This window comes from Rhopalosiphum maidis, chromosome 1 (assembly GCF_003676215.2).
Source record: "Rhopalosiphum maidis isolate BTI-1 chromosome 1, ASM367621v3, whole genome shotgun sequence".
Taxonomy (NCBI): domain Eukaryota; kingdom Metazoa; phylum Arthropoda; class Insecta; order Hemiptera; family Aphididae; genus Rhopalosiphum; species Rhopalosiphum maidis.
Genome location: NC_040877.1, coordinates 10,341,894 through 10,363,449, shown reverse-complemented (window position 1 = coordinate 10,363,449; position 21,556 = coordinate 10,341,894). Strand labels below are relative to the sequence as shown.

Here is a 21,556-nt window from a genome sequence, read left to right as displayed (position 1 = left end):
ATGCATTAATGCATAATATAATAATATACAGGATCATTTTTTTTATTCTGTAACAAGCAATACCTCACGAAATACAATTTTTTTTTTAAAATTATTTCTAAACAATTTTTATTCATTTAAACACATTATTTTACGCATTTTTATGATTATCAGTACCTATTACGTAGACGTGTTTGTTCCCGAAATTCAAAAAAAAAAAAATACATCTTTTACATCCATTGCAATGTTCAAGATACGACCGATTGACGATGAAATAATCACCCAAGTTTAACCCTGTATAACAAATAAAGGTGGCACAATTGCAATTACTCGGTTCTGTATACATATATATATATATATACACACACAACTGCAGTACCACGTCAAACGACTACGCTTTGTACGATAACATCACGCCCGAAAAAATATGCCGTTTTAATATTATCGTTGTCCGCCCTCCAACAACCTATATATATATATATATATATACGTATAAATATTATTGTACAATAAAACTGTACACGTTACGTTTCGTTTTTGGCGCTCACGCCGGACGACGCCATTGGTCCGGCGATGGAAAATTTGATTTAAATATAAGGACGTTTATAAAAATATTATGTTGCGTATGGCACTATACTCGGCCTCGACGGCAAATTCCGCAAAAACATCACCGAGAATATTGTTGTTATTGCGGATTTGAAGGCGTCGTCGGCGAGCAACCGGCAGTTTTCGGACTACAATAAGTAGGGTCGGGGTGTATACAAGTGTTACGGCTTAAACCTACGCAATAATAATATTATAATAACTAATAAAGTAGGTAGATACTTACGCGACGAACAGTGTAGGTATATAAGTACCTATATAGGTACCTATAAGTATATATTGAGTAGCGTAGGTACCTATTCAAGAGAAGTGGTGTCTTAGGGTTTTTTTTTCAAGACGTTGATTAGTTGAAGTTTATACAACGACGTCATAATGTATATTATGTATATATTGTTAACAATTAATATTATCCTGACGCCTCTACTGTTTTCAAAGGAATTTTTTTTTGTTAATAAACGGTGTTTTAAGAATGATTATTTTATCGTTTTTTACGCCACCAGACAGTTATAAAAAGCAATCACGATTAATGTGCCGTAAATATTTTTACTTCTTAGCTTTTTATTTACCCAATGGTCTACATTGTTTTTATTCGTTACCAACTCAAAAGTATAATAAACACTAAACAAATGCCTTTTGACGGAAAATGTATCAAGGTAATTTTTATTTGTTCCGTCATTTTATCACTGAATTTCAAACCGATATATTATATTGTATATAAGTTATTCATATTTAATAATATCATTATGGATGGCCACTAAACTAAAATTAGGTACAAAGTAATATATCATAAGTTCTAAAATAGTAAAAATAAATAAAATTGAAATGCATCCACTAGAACTGCAGTTATATCAAGACTACGTATAAGCACTCTACTATATTTTTTTTTCGTCACCTTCTTACAAATTGTTTAGATAATTTTAGTAGCCGAATTAACCAAAATTATAATAATAATATAATGCATACTATTCGTCAATCATTATTCAATCACTATAGTCTACTATATACCCTATTTATCTAAAAAATTAATTTTAGAATATTTTTTTAATATTTGATAAATAATATACGCCCAAACGCATAGAATAATATTCTGTCTTCAAATTTAAAATATTACTTTAAGTTCTAAATATTTTAAAAAAGATTTTTTAACAAAATCTTAAACCACAAGCATGGAAAATTAGTGCGGAACAGCTCATAAATGGAAATTCTGTATGCATTCACGACATATAATAATATAGCGGCGATTACCTGTTGTCGTGAACCTACCTACATCTTTGGAGGGTAAAAGACGTGGAAAAGAGGTAGAGTTTAACTGTATGGAGAAATGTGTACGTAATGGATTAAAATTTAATAATTGAATACGAAGGACGCTCTATATGTTCATACGCGTCTTTATACGTTTACAATGTAAACATAACATTATTCCAATGGGGTAATTTTTTTTCCTTTTCATAGGAGTGTGTACCTAACTTAACTTAACGAATACACACACACACAAACACAATTAATAATTGTTATCAATAACGACGAAGGACACACGGACATCCCCACTCCTCTCCGGCGCGTTGGGGTAAACAGTAGCCCTGATAGGTATATAATATGAACTAGGGCAAGTAAATATATACATATTATATTGCTTAATACTTAATATACATACTAGAAGTGTAGAATTTATCGATATAGGTTAACGACGGACTGAAACACGTTCACAATTCTTCCCTATTAATAAATCTACAATATTCTGCGTAGGTATATAATTATTATTATGATTATCCGAAGGGAGACGAATAATATATTGACAAAATATATACATTGTACATTATTGTAATATTGTATATTATAATAATATATACTATAGGTATACATTATCATCACGCAGTACGCATAATAATATTATGTTGTATTTGAGAAGGATTACTTAAAAGGATTTCGTACAATTACGGAGAAACATGAAACGACCAACAGTTGTGCAGTTTTCAATATTATATTTAATTATTACTTAAAAAATGGTAAATACAATTTTATTATTATTAAATATTATTTATCGTACTGGAATAGCCTATAATAAACTTTGCGTTTTAATAATATTCACTAAAACAAAATAAAAATAAAAATAAACACATGGTAATAATACTCTAGGAAGGATAAAAAGGCTCACATAATAACATAATAATTAATCGCAACCACCAACAAAAAAAAAATAAACAATATATATATATACATATATATATATATATAAATAAACAAAACTTTATGATTAAATCATTGACTACAATATTATTTCACTAATACGATAGAAAAAAAACAATTACTACGATACAATATTTTACGTGCCTAATACGATGGGTGTGTTAAATAACAACTAGAGTAAGACAAAATAAAAACAAACATAAAACACAAAACAAAAACAAAATTATTGGGTTACCTATAAATAATAATGTATAGATAAATGTAAAACCTATACATTTATTGCACCCGGATATTATATATTATATAAAACATTATTATTATATTATAATTATTAATCATAATAATTGTGACTCTAACATTATGAATTAAACATCTAAATTAAGTCTTCATAGGTATATATATATATATATTATTATATGGCTATTTTTGTTAAATTTTTATCACCTACCGCCTAAATAAAATAATATTATTGGGGTTAGTTGATTATGGCCTAGAGGTGTTTTGGTACACGGTTATAGTTTTTAAAACGGCATTTTATCTCTAACAGGGTTATTACAGGGCAGTCATCTTGGAATCATTCCGTCACCGAATGTTTTTTAATATTAAAAAGAAAAAAGCGAGGCATACATGTTTATAATTGAATTACACAAAATCCGTTTAAGGTGGTGGAGTAGCACAAAGATTAATGTCGTGGCATTACATATAGGTACATATTTCTCATACAATGTGAAATTACGTTCGGGAGCGTGTTTCAGGAGTTTTTGTGGTTCGTTACTAGCAAGAGATAAATAAAAACAAATTGAAAAATTGTGAACATCGCGACAAACATTTGAGGTTAAAAAAAAGGTAACTTAATGTCAGTGGAAAATTACATTAAAACATGTAGTCTGTCTAAGAGCTGTGGCTCGCCCGAAATCCCAAAGTTATTTTAACTACTCAACGCACGATCAATCGGATACAGCATACGATTTTTGTTGTGTAATATAAAAGAGAAACGATTCGGCAACGTATGTCTAGTTTTTATATTGAACGACCTAACAATTAAACGAAGTTCGCCTTAAATAAAGTTTATTGGTCGAGATGAGATAGAATCTGCTTAAATTCTAATAATCAAATACTCTCGTACTGCATTGTAATTATTATTATATTATATAAAGAATAGAAAACTTTACCCCAGATAGACATTTGAACAAAGTAAATTGAAAAACCAAATTGTGTTCATCATTCCTCGTGATAATAATAACACCGCGAAGTAACAATAGTATTTATCATAGTATTATATCGTTTTGAAACCTAAAATGTACGACTAAAAATACAGCTCTTGTAGATATATTAGTATTAATCATCTTCGTATTATATAATATACATGTCATCACGCAACTAACATTCATATCAAAGCGCACAATAAAATTGAAGTAATACAGTCGTTTATATCTTAGGTTATGATGTAGTTGTTCAAAAAGATTATCATATCAATATAATTATTATATATTATATTATATACACGTTATGTATACAAAAAGGGATGTCAATTTGTTTGATTGTAATTGTTTGTATTATGAAACTGTATCTAAAGTTTAAATTATATTCATATATAATATTTTCTAATGGTAAATTAAGAAAAATAATAAATAATGATTTACCAAACATCGTTAGGATAAGAAAAAATACAACTACAAATGGTCAATGGATGTACAACACAATCGTAGCGACCGGTCAAACGTTAACCATTCATCGGACATCAGTCATATTTTGCTTGGAGCCAAAGATTTTCACCAGTTGATTTTCATAGTCCTCGATATTCCGTTGCATTATGTTCATGCATGGACCCAGCAAACGTTCAAATGCATCAACGTCCAAAACTAGACAAAAACAAAAAATAAATACGTAAAATACAATGCTCAACAACAATAATTTTTTTATATTATAAAACATGGCATTTGTCCAAAATATTGCGCTCTTATCGAGCTTTCCATGAATATTGTTGGCACAATTGTTTCACCCTGATTATTTTCAGACCTTATAACACGTTAAAACCTAATTTTCTAGATATAACAACAACTTTACATACAAAAATGAAACTTCCAAGAGTAAGTTATTTTATCATAGTGAATTCAAACCAGAAATTTATTATCTAAACAATCTTGTTATAGTTTTAAGTGTAAAAAATACAATAAATGTGAACATAAATTATTATAAGAATAAAAAAAATACTCATATTTTAAATGTTATATATTCAAGAAACCCTTATTATCGATTCCCTATTTTGTTAGTTGTCAGAACTGATCAATATACCCGAGAGCATTACTGCTGCAGTATAGTTGGATCACGTTTTAATAAATTCTAAAGAACATTTTATAAACAACACCTTTTGAATTTGAATGTCAGCTATATTATATTATTATTGTTTTACTATGTTAGTCATAAATTATCAGCAAGATAATACAAGTATAGTAAACTTACAGAGGGGACTATTTTACAAACTCACATACCCATGTTTGAAATCTATTTGGTGATCATGAAAAAATATTATATATTTAATGGATACAATTTCAATAGTATGTATATTAGACAATAACTACTTCGATTTGTATCCTACACAGTATTGAAAAAAAAGAAAACAAAAATAATTTTTTCAAGTTATTTTAACATATTTTAGTATATCAAATTAAACTTAACAATTGTGTTGACATTTATAAAGTCCATTTCATAAAATTAAAAATATGAAAAGAGTATGGCTCAGCTATTGTCTCTTAAATTGTATAAAAAGTAAGAGGTATAATATTTAGTATATTTTTTTAGAATTTAAATCAGAATAGTTGTAAGTTTGTAACGTATTTTTGGAAATAAAACGTTAAGTTATTGACGAAAGATTAATGCAACTAATAGAAAGAAAAACATAATTATCTCCAAGTTCATTTAATTTTTATAAAAAACTGAAATTAATAGGCATTTTATGGTGACTGATGGTGTTTGACAACAAATATAATACAGCTCTTTATGGCTTAATTTATTATTTAAACAATAATATAGCAAAACAAGAACTCAATCGATTGAAAACAATAATTAAGTCACCCGAATTTAGTTAAATTCCAAATTATATTCTGTAAACGTGTTTATTATTTACGAGATTTTCTTAGGACATTGTAAAGTATAAAAATCAATTAAAACACATTATTAAAATCCAGTTCTTCTAACACACACCACAACAACAACCACCAACAGTGGGAAAAAAACATTGATTAACAACTCAAGAGGTTTGCCTTGTCACGATGTTTTAATTTATATTGTGTTCGGTCAGAGAAAATATACTTTTATTTTATATTCACGTAAAAGGGTTTATTTAAACAATCTGTTTATTACAGAAAACAACCCTCTCGTTTAATAATGTTCCAGTTTCTTAACTTTCACTCGAACAGTAACACAACAAAAATATCATTTTATGACCCCCTCTGGCACAGCTCGGCTACTGTTTAATGTATGAATAGGTAGGATTCAAGTCCTGTTGACGAGATTATTATAACATTCCTACAGAATTCGACGCAGTTAAAGAAATTTAGGTTGTTCCAGGCGGTTTTAAATGAAATTCTTTGGTGTAAATTCACGTAAGCAACATTTAAAAGGATGTAGGGTAAGAAATAGGAACAGACAATATCGGTCGGCACCATAAAGCAATACGGGATCGTACTATTTTAATATTGTTCATTTTAAATTCTCAAATCCAGATGCATATTCATATACCTAATAAAATAAAACATCTATATTAGTTTAGTGACTGATTTTCTTGGCTGAATAAAACCATTAAAAATGAACCGCTGAACTCAAATACATAATAAGTATTCAATATACATTTTGCATGATATCAATAAATGCTGATAGCACTTCTTCGAATATAGATTATAACTTTATATGATCCAAGTTTATTAGAAGGCCAAGAAATGTGCTATCGTATGAAATTCGAAAGTGAATTTTATCGCAATCTAAAAATGATTATCAAAATAATTTATATGTAATGTAACCTAACTATATTATGGCCAAATAAATATTAAACTAAAGATGCTCAGCAAATGGTATAAATATGCAAAAAAATTCTTTTTGAGAACACGTCATATTTACAGTATAAAAAAAAAAAAGCAAAATTGTGAAGAAAAGGAATAAAACAATCTTCAATGCATTTTAATCACTATCAATACAATGAGTAGGTATGAAAATTACTTTGCAAGAGGACATTAAACGTCCATAGTTTGTTTAATTGTTAGAAATCATTTCAAGCAGAAAAGAACTACTTAGTCTTAGGTTATAGTCCTGGTTATAAAAAAAAAAAAAAAATTACCATTAAAAAAAGAGAATTTTATGCAATATCACTTTCCTTTTTTATAAAACTGAAATCAAAGAAATATAAACGAATACCGAGTGTAAAGCACTATAGCGATCGTTGATGCGCATAAAAATAAATTAATTCGAAAATTGGGACAGTTGGAACATATAATTTATGTATTAGACTTGCGTTGGGGGTATTAATATAACAATTAATGAAATTGAATCAACTCTAATAATTATAAACGTGATTTTTAGACAATATTCTAATTTTATGGTGAATAGTGATAATAATTGATTTCTTAACAATAATTGTTGGTGCTTTTGTCTTTATCTATTCCAAGCGAATCAGTTTGATGTTACTTCGAGTAAGTATTTTAATTTAAGTATATTTATGATTTTAAATTTTAATCTATTTTATAAATTGCCACAATTTTATAATTCGATATACAAATTTGAGAAAACTTTCCAAATCACAATTTGAAATTAAGAAAAACTGGTACAGGCATTTTCAAAGGGTTTAATATAATCAACTTCCTAAGCGTGAGGATAAATGTGCTTGTAAATGATCATTTGTGTGCAAAAATGATATAAAACGTGTTATGCCGTCACAAATGTTTGACAAATATTATTTATTTATTTATTTATTTTGTCTTAATGACTTAATGTATCAATATTTTGACAATTATATTAACCTAGTTATCCCATGTTAATATTTCTTTAAAATAAATCTACTTATCTCAAAAAATGTCAGGAACGTAACTAAAATACAGAATTGCATGAATTTTAGATTCAATATTTTTTTCTAATAGGAAAACTTGAATATAGTTAATATTTAGGGATTCAAAAGTAACACATTTTCAACAGTTTTCTTAATAGTTGGGAAAAACACGAACTTTAGAACATTAGGCGTTTTTAGAGTATAAATAGTATAATATTATTAACAGTTTAAAATTCTCTACATTTAAAACTGTTACTAAGTTGAAATTAAAATATTTTTTAAAAATTTATATCTGATTACAAAGATAAACTGTCAATTTGCATAAAATGTGTGTATACTATATTTTTGTAGAAGATACAGTCAAAATCTAATACTCATACCATATTTTACTATATATTATACAGTATACACCCATCAATACCATATAGTATAGTTAAGCCATAAAAACTATAATAGTAGACAACATTAAGAACTCAAAACTAATAATTTTTAAATGTGTATATTAAATATAAGTAAAGTTAAGAACTACAGTATACTAGAATAAATATTGAATTTAAATTTAAAAAATGGATACTTAATCATAAATATATATTACTAAGGGAGTTAGAAAAAATTGTATTTCAAATATTCTGTTTAGAATTTAGACCAATACATACACAGAAGAATAAGAAAAATACTTGTATCAACTTGATTTTAATATTTATGCCTTTTTTCTATGATTAATCAGAAATAAATTTAAATTTTTCATTTTTGTGACCATAAATAAATAATCATAATATTCATTATAGAATATTTACTAAAAATATAACTTGAAATTTGTTTAAGAGCAAACCAAGAAAACAGTCCAATCTACTTAATATGTTTTCAAAATTAATGTCAGACAATCAAACAAGTGGAATTTCTTTAACTCTTTTTGTAATGTTTATAATTGTGAAAGAACAAAAATATTTTTTTTCGTGTTATGTGACATATGCACATGCAGTAGACGGTAGTAGCAAAATGCTGAAAACATACATTAATGTTTATTTTATACTCATACCACAACAGTAAAAGACTACAAATCAAAAAACATATTAAACAAATTCTACTTCTAAATAGAGTCTCACCTCGAGAGTATGCAGAGCAGTGGCAAGAGGTCAATGTGTATGTGAATAAAAAAAGTTGAGAAACTCTGATCTAGATGATAGTAATTTAAAACCAAGTATCTAATTTATAGGCTGATAATCGTTGGGTTATTAACTATATTTAAACAGTACCCACCCAGCATAATTTATTTAGAAACCTGATCTGCACTTTATCAACTCATTGTCTATCACCTTTAATATATGGTGACCACACAATAGTGCCATACTCTGATACCGCATGTACACAATACAGAACAGAGAGTTAAATCTTAAGGGGTCTCATCTAATAAAACCAAGTACACTCACAGCTTTAACGATGTAATCAATATGAGGTAGACATTTTCACGATAGAATATAAATAAACTCCAAATCATTAATTTGATTAACATGGTCAAGATGCAAACCACTGAGACAATAATCAAACATTATCATTTCTTGAGTCGATAGAATGACATAACTTTACATTTCTCAATTAATTAATCAAAGCTATTTATACCATGTCCTATTTGCAACTTTCTACAACATATTAGTATTGATTTATTAGTTAATAGTAAAATACATTTAAACCACCAATGGGAGGTTTTAAATAAAAATTGGTTAAATCTTGTGAATTATTAATCATAAACTTTATAAATATGACATAACATAAACTGCCTTTAACTATAGATCCACCAGTTGCCTTTACTTAAAACTCTTACACAATTTATCATTGAATTAAAATTTAATATATCCATTGTAATTTGTGACATATTCAATTACGAGATAAATTCTAAACCCGTTATACAGCAAAAGAGAGTTTTTAATTATAATATATTCCTTAGTAATATTTATATTTGTTGCAAAGAATGAATAGATTAATTTTTATTTTTGGATATTTTGGAAAAAACTAGTGATATACTAATATCAATTTGTATTATATTATTTAATAGATTAACACCTTATGTTGGATAACAAAAAAAAAACTTATGCTGTCCTACTATAAATCATAATATAAAAGAATTTATTTTTTCTAAATAACAGTTATTAAAAAAAAAATAAATGTCAATTCAATAGTTTAGAATTAACCACCAGATCTTATATACCAAATGTTACTTATTGCCTACTGTTGATTCAATAATTCAAAATTAATTTAATAAAATACACATAATACATACATCTCAATTGACCTATATCAGATTTAGATATACTTAAACTATATCACATTTAATTCACCACAACACATTGAACACATTATTTCCTAATAACAAATACCATGTTTAAAAAATAAAAAATAGAAAGAAACTATATAATATTACAACTATTTTAGATATTTTACCCAATGTATGTCTTATTTTATGAGCAATTTCCAACATAATATAGGCAATATATAAAAAATATTTATCAAGCTTCCATAATATTTGTATCTGTTGAAATATAATAAAATACATACATGCTAGTTTGACTTTGCCTTCAGCAAACACTGACGCAGCACGACCTTTATGTGTGACAAGAGCCAGTTCACCAAAATAACCACCTTTTTCTATTTGATTAACCTATTGAAAATGAATAAATAAAATAAATTAAGAACAAAAACATAACTCATATCTATTTTTAAATAAGAATGTGTCAAAAATTCAGTTTTCACAAGTTTAAAATTTTTCTTAAACTTTAATATTCTCAAAATATTTAAACTGTTTGGATTCAAAACTAGATTTTTATCCAATTTATAACTGTTTGAATTTTTTAAAGTTTGAAGTGATAAAGGGTTTGAAAAGAACCCACCTATAATTTTAAACAAACCTTAATTTGTTCACCAGTTTCACTGGTTACTAATACATTAACAATGCCTTCCTCTACAAAATACATGCCATCACCCGGATCACCTTGATTTATAATGCAATCTTTGTCTTGGTAGTATTTAGGGACTAGAGCGTCAGCCAAATTCATGCGCTCATATGACTGAAAATGTAAAACAAAAATTAGTTTAAATTAATACTTATAATATACAATTTCATGATTGTTAATTACTTGTAATGTTTTTAACATAGGAACCACTTCAATGAGCTCTTCATACATTTTACGTTTTTTAAATGCACTCTTCAATACAATACGTCTAAATATCTGACGATCCATAGCCCACAGAAGGCCATCTGACTTTGCTTTAATAGTTGCTGCTCGAGGCATGTTATAAAGTAATGCAAGTTCTCCAAAACTACCTTTATGTTCATATGTATGCACCAAACGGTCATTTCCATCTGCATCCGTGACATAAGCTTCAAATGTACCTCTAAAAATGTTATTATTATAATAATTAATACTGTTATTTATTTTTTTCCTTGTCAGGAAACTTATTATGATAGTTAAATATTACCTATCGATAACATAAAAGTTATCACCATCATCACCCTGTTTAATAATATCATCTCCAGCATGCACCTCGCGATCAAACATTGCATCAATCACATTGTTCATTTGTTCCTAAAATAAAATAAATAATATTAAAGAAAACAAAATCACAATTTTTTACAATTAATATCTACTTAACAAAATTGAATAAAAACAATATTTATAGTATTATTAATATTTATAGAAATATTTTTAAATTCAAATTTTAAAATACAATACAAAACTTAACTTGTTCAACTATATGTACTTTTTTATTAATTAAGTATAATAAAAATGACAGAATGAAAAAAACATAAAATTTGTTTTACTAATATCGGTAAACTTTTTTCATTATTATTATTATATATTATTGCAGCATTTTTGTCAATGTTTTCTTCATAAATAAAAGCTACATAAACCTTAATTATATATTATAAACAATTAATTTTAACGTCATAATTAGGTATTACAAAACAATATTGTGATTACTAAGTGTCATGTTTTTTCACTACACTCAATGTATTACTAAATTGATTTATTTGGATGTTAAAATAATGATTTTGAATACTATTGTAAAAATTAAAAACAAAATATGAGTAGTTTTTATTGAAATATTTTGAAAAATTAACATAAAGAAAGAAGTATTTTTCAATGTGTTATCAACAAAACCATTAAATATATATATGAATGGAATAAAACCATAGCCCAAACTTATGATGCTTTATAGAAACAAACTTAAGTTTAAGTATTGTATTACTAAAGAATTAGTTTTTTTCTAATTTTACAATTTAAAGAAAGTGAAAAGATCACAGTTATTGTCATTTGTTACAAAGAAACAATAAATAGAAACAATCATAAAAGTATCTAAGGAATATTAAAATCTATACAACATAGAAAAATGTAAATCTTATTCATTTATAATATTGTACTATAGGATATATAATTTATAAGTACTGTCAGCATATTGCCAAAAAAGTTCCCAAATATAAGTTAAATTTAATGATAAAATAAAATGTTCATAGTGACATTAATGATATAATAATATTAAATATACTATATCACTTCAGTTAACTTCTTTTTTATCAAAAATGTAAATACAAACCAAAACAATAAATTTAATTCAAATTGTCCAAATGGTTTATTGTTATAAATAATAATAAAAAATATTATTCCGCCAAAATTATTACATTGTTTTAAGTAGAAAAATAAACATTTATTTATTTACCTTTTGTTAATTGCATTTTTTTAACATAAAACACATTTTCATTAATTAACAATGTTGTAAGACATATTATTAGAAAAATTTCAAATATTTTCAAAAATTATTATCACTTAAAAAAATGTATATACAACCTAACTGTTAAATTTTTTTGACCAGTACTTCAAAAGTTGGAGCCTTTTTTGCTAATCAAAATTAAAAATATTCTTAAAATTATGGTGATTAAACTAATGAACTATCAGACTTACAGGATCCAAGGCCCTGAATATGAATATATTTTTAACACTAGCTGCAAGTGCTTGACGTTGATCATCAGATTTAGGAAATACAACCTAGAAAAAATATTTATTTTAATAAACTAAATTAAATAAGCAAATTTTCATTTAATACATTTGGTCCCTCTTCTTCTTCATCTTCTTCTGGATTATATGTTTCTGCAAAAACTGATTTACGTCTAGAACTATAACGTGTTGGTGGAGCTTCTACATGAAAAAAAAAAAAGAGAAAATTAATTAAACAAAATTAAATAGTAGTCATATTTAATTAAATAAATGTATATATATATGAACATAATAAATAAAATTACTCATTATAAATGATTACCTATGTTTAATGACCAAGGTCCTAAAAAAGAGTCATTAGATTTGAATTTGAGTTTAAAAGACGACGTTTTTAAACATTTAGTAGTTTCGACAAAATGATCTTCAACTTGAAATATATACTGATCATTTTGAGCATTAATTAAGTTATAACAACCTTTTTTGTTTAATCTAAATATCTTCATACAACTCATGGTGAAAACTTATAAATGAATGACACAAAGAGAAAAAAAAAAGTATGAAAAATTAATTTTAATATACATATGTGTGGCGTGTATTGAGAGAATGGGTACTTTATGTATAAATGAAAATTATGTTATTTTAATGATGAATTTTATTACTTATTGTGTAATAATATCTACTGATACTGAAATGTTCAATACAAATTCATTCAGAAAATGTTTAGGTAAGTATAAATATTATATTAAATAAATAAGCAAATACTATTGAAAAAAATATTAAACACTGTGTATGTTAAATTAATTGACTCGCAATCAGATTTACATATAATATTCATGGAAAAAATTGCCATTGTATCTACCACCAACTAATAAAGTAAAATTGTTTTAATAAAGAATATATAATCCTTTATAACTTGTGCTATACATTTATTACAAGTTGTAAGACTATTGTAACATGGATTTTGTATTCATAAGTATGTATTGTAGGTAGGTATTGTTATTTGATAGTAATAATATAAAATACATTATAGACCATATAAAACCGAATTCCACCAATGCAAGATTACATTTTTATCTACAATTATAAAACTAGAGTACCTACAAATAAATATTAATATGTGGGTATACAGTTCTTTTTTGTAAACTAAAACGCATTAAGTTCTGAGCTCTGATCATAATATTTATTTGAGAAATAAAAAATCATTCCTGTTACGAGAAGGATTGTCAAAGATGTTTTTCAAAACAAGAAGACGTGTTTTAATATGGGTTCAAATCGTATAAGGGGGATAAAAAAAAAAATATATTTAAATAATATGACTAATTTTTTAAAAACTAGTATAGTACTAGCATGAGTTATATGCAGAGCAGTTATACAGGCTAATCTATTCACAAGGTAACGAGAAGATAAGGTTACTCTTATCAAATGAAATAAAAACTATAAAAGCAAAACGAGATATTACATACCTATGTCTGAAGCGTCGTCTTCGTCGCTAAAATCTCCAGCGGTCTGCTGCTTTGTGCTGGAGGACGACTTGGTGTTCTTGAGTTTTTCGAAGAACTCTATGCCATAGTCGATGAGATTGTTGGGCTGCTCGAGCAAGTAACCGATCGTGAAGTCGAGCAGCAATTCTCTCAACTCATCCGGCACGTTCAGCCTAGCGGCGTTATCGCTGTTGGTACTCATCCTTATTCGTTCCTGCAAAAACACACAACGCAGTCAGATGACGGTCGGTCGGTCGGTCGGTCAAGACGGTCGTCGTCGGTGGACAAGTAGTGCACCGACGGTCCCCGAAAAATCAACGACCGTTTTGCAGTTGTGCAAGACAGTAGGAGGCAAGTCCCGAGTAAAAACACACGTACACACACGGGCACGGATCGTGTGGCGAGCCGCGAGCATTCGTCGTGTCCTTGGCTGTGTATAATATTGTTATTGCAATAACGAAAACGATAATATTTTTTTAATACTACCTAAATAATAATAATTAGGTATGATAATCAGCAGCGTCGGAACACGCCGTCGCCGCGTCGGCCTTCGACACCCACCTACGGCATACTCACCACGACACGATGTGACAATTAATGTCGTCGGTCGGTTCGACGAATCTCTTGGTCGGGTCGACCGTTCGGCGGCGTTGGCGGAGGCGGCGATGCGATCGCTGGGCCCGCAGCTACAATATTACGACACTAACGGCACACGGAAGATAACGCGCACACAAACACACACACACACACACACACACACACAAACACAAACACAAACACACACACACACGCACACGCACTACCAAATATACGCGCGCACACACGGGCAGGCGCGCGCACACACAATCACACACACACACACACACACACACGCGCGCGCGCTGTGCGGCGGTCGGGCGGCGCGAGCTATCAGTGACGGCCGAGATCCGCGCGATCGTGCGAAAACAGACGGCGGCGTTCGTCTTGATCGCGAACCATCGCGGCGCGCGCGCGACTCGTCGTGTGATGTGCGCCGCGAAACAGAACGCTATCCGTCACCGGCAGGCGACGACCGATATTGTAATATATTATTATAGAATATAATCTAACAATATTGTTTTGTTATAATAAAAATTATAATATTATTATTATTATTATTATTAGTGTGTTTCCGTACTATCGATATCCTTATTTTTTAATTCGATGGTGGTGGCGGACGGAGCGACAGACACCGTTCTCTATTATCAAGCGGACGTATGGTGAGAGCGCTCCGCGGCCGTCCGCAACGTTGCCGAGCAACTCACCGCCGGCAGTGGCCGACCGACGCGCCGCTTGACGGTCGAGACCCGTGCGCGTATTTACATTTTACACGCACCAACTCCCACGTCCCGATTGGGTGCCACATATTATTATTATTATTATTGTGTACTATATATTTTTAATATAATAATTTCTGTAATACACCGCGTGTAATAATAATAACATGCCTAGTCAGTAGGTACGCTTATGTTTTATACTCCACCCCCGTAGCCGCCCCCGCTGCAGCTGCGACGGCGTAATAATAATTTAATACTTATAAATATGATATTGTGTTACTTTTACAGTACGTATTAATTACCGTGCTCGTTATACCCATTTCGCTAATTGCCAATTGCTGGTAGAATGTTTATTAAAAGCCGCCGGAAAACGTACCTATACATGGCTATAATATTATATTATTTTGGTATAAGTATAAGTATACAGTAACGAGTTTTAAAGTTTTAAGAAAGGTACAAGTTCAGTGGTGCCGTACCCAAGTAGGTACGGGTACCTATCAAAGAGATAACTGTCTAACTTGTTCGAATGGTCGGGTGGATTGGTGTATTTGGTGAGGGTAGCCGGTAGGTCAGTGGCGGATCCAGAGGGGGGCGATCGTCGTCCCCCCGTTCTCTCAAAAAAAAAATAGTTTAAGTCCCTGATTTGAATTTTTGACGTAATTATATTTCAAGGGTAACAAAATTATAGTGATATATTTTTTTATTACTATTATCTACTATAAAAATATTTTTTTTGTTCTGTACGAGACTGTGGACAGTAACATATGTATGTACCTAAATAAATACTTTATCAAAAATAATGTGTGCTCTTTAAAAATCGCCCCCTCCCCTGTTATCTTGATCTGGATCCGCCCCTGCGGTAGGTACGTTGATGCAATATTTATATGAGGATGTAATATTGTCATTTGTTAATGTAGGCAGCAAATAAAGTTATGTAGATGTTGTAAAAGTCATTAAAAATATAATTTTGAAAGTTTCAAACTACCAACCGTTTTAATGATGCGACATAGTGATGATTGGTACATTATACCAACTACTATGTGCATTAAAAATCGTTTAGAAATAATGATTTGACAGATGCAAATTCATGAGAATATTTCGTTATAGCCTACTTATTTTTACCACATTCCATTTTCGAGTATACCACCTTCTTCTTATTTTGATCACCAATATACAGTGTGATTTAAAGTTGCTCATGCGAAAATTTAAAAAATATTTAAGAGATAAAATATAAATTTCTAAGAATACTAATATATCTACTAAATATTCTAATATTTATTGTTTTGTTATATAAGTACTAGTTTTTGGTACAAGCCGCTATAATTAATAATATATTAACATATACCACCGAACCGCCGTGTTGTAAATACTAATTTAATTTAGAAAATATAGAAAATAAACGCATATTTTATACAGTAATAAATAATCTATATAAATATAAACAAATTATTCATTTAATTGGAATATATTTCAATTTAAAAATAATAATTAAAAACGTAAGTATCTAAGCACCTATTATGGTATATATCAACAAATAAATTTTAGAATATAGATCCTTCCCTCGACAAATGTTGATCTATAATAGCATTAGCTTAGATAATTATACACTGTAATATATTTTATTCAGTCAATAAAAGTTTAAATAATTTTAAAATAGTTGATGCAAATAATATTTTTTAGATACATAATTAATTAACTTCTTAATTTTTATAACAACTTATATTTTTTTATAATATATATACACTAAGTTTTAGAGAATTTGTTAGGATTTTCCACGTAATATATTATTTTTACAAAACTCATTTTGTACGTTGTATACCTATTACACCACATTATAACTATTACTATTATGAGTTATGACTTATGACGTACAGAATTCAGGAAACAAAGATAATATGTATAGAATATTTTTTTATCTAACATGATCTTATACTTAAGCTTTAACAAAATGGTAATTTTTTCCTATTATAATAAATATTTATGTACTTTATTTTCATTATTTCCTGGAAACACTAGCTATTCCTCCGCAAGCAGTTTTAGAGTCCACACGTGTAATAGGATAAATCTCATTTACTAATTGTCTATTAAGTTTTGACAATACTCCACCGGGCAATAATGACTATATAGAATATAAATCCAAGCAGTACATTATAATAATATATTATGTTATATTAGTTACATACTTATATAGTTATAAATTTCCGCCGAGCATAGATTTTGAGTTTTTAAAGAACAAAAGAAAACGATTTTAAGCACGAATGATGAAAAAATTAATTCTTAGTTATTTCGATTTTTGTCTTTATTCATGAGTAAAAAATAAAAATAAAAAAAAAGTACAAAATAAACAGTACTTATATAGTGTAAGTATATATGTAGGTATAATAAGTAGCACTTCTAAAAGTTAAAATGCTGGTAAATTTATCTTAGTATAAAATCAAACAAAGTTGTAACTTGGTGACGGAACCTATAAATAGAATAATAATTTGTAACATGAGATTTCCAAGTATAATTTAATACAAATAATATTGTAATTATTATATAACAATATAATATATTTATATTCTGTCTATTTGGCAATGGTTGTGGTGACGCAACAGTTTGATTCGAGCAATGTATATAGGTTTTACGAAGAGTGAAAAGAAAAAAGGAAACAGAATTTTTTTATAACAGGTCCACCGCTGACGCTAGCTTACGTCAGGAGCCAGGAGGGTCCCTATTCTCCAGCAGCGTCGTTGGCGGCGACCAGATCCCGGAAAAACTATTGATTTCCATTTTATTCAATAAAACACCGCGTGACACCCTGTCACGTGCTGCCACCTATAAAGCTTGTCGCCCGACAAAATTCATCTTTTCGTAATTATTACACATTTTTGTTTCTTTTACCTGTCGTTACTTCTATGTAGGTAGGCATAATTCAATAATTATTTTATGTTTAATGTATATTATGTATATAGATATTTATCTTAAAATTAAAGTTAAATATATATTACGTAGGTACATAATGATTTTTATATTACAAACCATTCAATAACTGGTATATAACCTAATTAAAAAATTACACGATATATTTTCATGTATATTAACTAAAGTAATTAGTTAAACTACAGCCTACATTAATGCTGCAGTACATTTTTGCTCACGGTTCATTTAATTTATTCTAATCACATTTTACGTAAATTATTCAACTAAAGATTTTTAAAGTATAAATCTGTGAATTATTTCCAAAAAATCCTCGTTTAACCCTATACATATAATTTTTCATTTACGGGACTTAAAAACGAAATAAACTGTAGGTATATTGTAGACTATACCTAATAATATAATATATTTACATAGTTATGGTATACATATACTACTATATATCTATACATAGAATATGTGCATCGTGCGTGTTTAATGTAGGTACATTATACACCTATTACCTATTCAGTATTCACTATTCGTGACAGAATATGTTCAGATTTTGTTGTTATTTTAGTTGTTTTATTTGGACAATTGGAAAAGTATTGATATAGTCTCCGTGTTTATTTAAAAAAGACGGGGTTTGGGACATAATTTTGCTTTTTTTAAATCCATACCGATTAGCAAGAATATTGTATAACAAAAAAGAATATATTTCCAATAATATGGTATTTGAACTTTGAATATCAATGAAGAATATATTTTAATATCGGCTCTGGAACGCTTTTGATTCAAATATTGAAATATCTCGTAAAAAATAAAATGTACCTTACATTGTTTCCAAAAACAAATTGTTAATATTATAAATTATTATATTATTTTACATTTTACTAGCTATAGTAGGTTTCAAATAGATATAGTTTAGTCAATAGTGTTACCTCCTCGTCATATATTAGTTTTTACTGTAGTGAATGTGTTAAATTATTGCATTCTAAAAGTTATCCCTCTCAGTTCGTTTCATAAATAAATTGAAAATATTTAATATATTTATTTATTTATTTCATTTCATTTCATATACATATGAATACTAGGCCTTACTGAGATGACTTGTGTGGGGACCCAGGAGTTCAAAAATATAATAATTACATATAAATTACAAGTATATAGTTAAAACGAAAATTTACAAAAAGAAATAAGCGTATGAAGATTTAAGGCGTATACATTTGAGTTAGGTAACTTATAATAGTTAAACAATTGAAAATAAGTACAAAAATATCATTATAAATTTAATTAGTAAGGAGAATCCAATAGCCACTATAGAATGCTCCTTTTAAATAAGTTTATTGGGAGGAGGTTTGTTATATAAGATGGTATTTTATTGTATAGTTTGGTACCAATTGTTTCAAAATGTCTGCTTGTTGTGGTCTTTTTACTTTTTTTTATATAAAAATGGTTTTTTGCGTATCTAGTGTTGGCTTCATACATTATTGGTTGCAATAAATTATGATTTTTTTTATGAATATAGCTGTTATTTTTAAATATATTTTTTTAATAGGAAGTACGTTTAGTTCAGTATATAAGCTTTTTGTTGTAAATATAACTTTATTTAAATTAATTTCATTCAAAATTAAACTTCAATATTTTTTTAGATTTGTTTTTGGCTCGATATACTTATGAGTTATGACTTATGGGAAGTATTGAATTTAATTTTCAAGTCTTAGCTATAAAATTTCAACACTTTATATAAATACAAAACTACAAAATAATTTGAAAATTTTCGTGAATTTGACGAATTGTGTTATGATTTGAACTTCAAATTCTTATAACAAAAATACAATAAAGTAAACAATTAAATTAAATTAAATATATTTTTCATAAATTATAATATCAAGTCAATTTTCCTTTTTGTTTTTTTTCGCCAAAATATCCAGTACGTCATCGGGTTTCAACTTAATGTCCCGATGCACTGATAATATCGTAAGTCCATTCAAGCATTCCTATTAAGTATTTAAGTTAGTAAAAGTTCATAATTATTATGTAACTTACAAAAATAATATATATTACTCGTTTTATCATAATAGACATTAGACATTTGTGTTGCACTGTTGTTCAAGGTTTACAGTAATATAATATTCGAAAAATAGTTAATTCCTTATACCATCACAGAATAAATAATAATATTATGTTTTTATTCATTACCAGTGTTTATACCACGTTCATATTATTTATTTTTGTAAAAAGTTTTAGTTAAAAATAATAACAAGAGTCGTAAGTTGTAGATTTTATCATTGTTATCTTTTAACTATGAGCTATACAATTTTCTTGTCATATATTGTAATTGTTGAGCTATCGTAATTTTATATTAGTAAAATAAATAAAAAAATCTCAACTATGATAATATCCATGAATTCTTATTTCTTATTTTAAAATATTTCTGATCTTCAATTTTTTTTAAGCTAAATGTTTACGGAAACTTAATTATAGTTATTCTAAAAAAAAGCGTCTGGGGGATATATTCACAACCCCCCCCCCCATAATTACGCCGCTGATATAGTATAATATTATACTACTATTATTTATCTTTATGCCTCTATAATCCATATTGCCTAAAAATATTTTAAATACATGTTTTATATTAAATATTAATATAATATCTGAGTTATAGGTATACTATTATCTATAATTTTACATTAGATGTTTAAAATTCATAAATAAATAGGTGAAGTAAAGACAGAATATGAAATAAGAATAGAGAATTTTATTTATAATTCTAACTATATAAGAATTCTCTATTATTCTAATAAAATAGACATGATTGGTATTGTAAATAATAATGTCCTCAAATCATATTTGTATGACTTTTTTAAAAAACAAGTATTAACTAGAAAATATACTATCTTTACACAAAAAAAAGAATCACCTTGTTTAAATATTTTAAACAGCTTAACTATTATACTCGAAATAATATGTGAATAAATTAGATATAAGTATTAAAGTATAAACTGTATAAGAACCATATTGTAATTTATAGATATACATTTAAAGTATATAACATGTTTATTTTATACATATGAAATTACTAAA

At 27.7% G+C, this 21,556-nt stretch overlaps 1 protein-coding gene across 3 annotated transcripts; it reads right to left on the bottom strand.

Moving 5' to 3' along the window:
• Positions 1-2,854: 2,854 nt before the first annotated feature.
• On the bottom strand, positions 2,855-15,121 carry LOC113560816 (cAMP-dependent protein kinase type II regulatory subunit). Of its 3 annotated transcripts, XR_003406134.1 has the most exons (10): positions 14,853-15,121; positions 14,259-14,490; positions 12,905-12,996; positions 12,763-12,846; positions 11,282-11,388; positions 10,939-11,197; positions 10,711-10,869; positions 10,361-10,463; positions 4,413-4,631; positions 2,855-4,339 (listed from the first exon to the last, which is right to left on the bottom strand). XR_003406134.1 is itself a non-coding variant. In XM_026966907.1 (9 exons), exons 2-9 carry the CDS (start codon positions 14,476-14,478, stop codon positions 4,501-4,503), a joined length of 1,155 nt encoding a protein of 384 aa, XP_026822708.1. In that variant the 5' UTR covers positions 14,479-14,490; positions 14,853-15,121; the 3' UTR covers positions 2,855-4,500. The 3 variants fall into 3 exon arrangements, 2 of the variants coding, with proteins under 2 accessions (XP_026822708.1, XP_026822709.1); XM_026966907.1 differs by having other exon boundaries at positions 2,855-4,631; XM_026966908.1 differs by lacking the exon at positions 14,853-15,121 and adding an exon at positions 14,655-14,817 and having other exon boundaries at positions 2,855-4,631.
• Between the last annotated feature and the right edge of the window lie 6,435 nt (positions 15,122-21,556).

Coding starts and splice junctions, on each gene's coding strand:
- LOC113560816 (XM_026966907.1), bottom strand. CDS start 14,478: ATGAGTACCAACAGCGATAACGCCGCTAGGCTGAACGTGCCGGATGAG. Junction 12,847..12,904: donor AAGAAGAAGAGGGACCAAAT/GTATTAAATGAA, acceptor TATTTTTTCTAG/GTTGTATTTCCTAAATCTGA. Junction 11,389..12,762: donor TATTCAGGGCCTTGGATCCT/GTAAGTCTGATA, acceptor ATTTTATTTTAG/GAACAAATGAACAATGTGAT.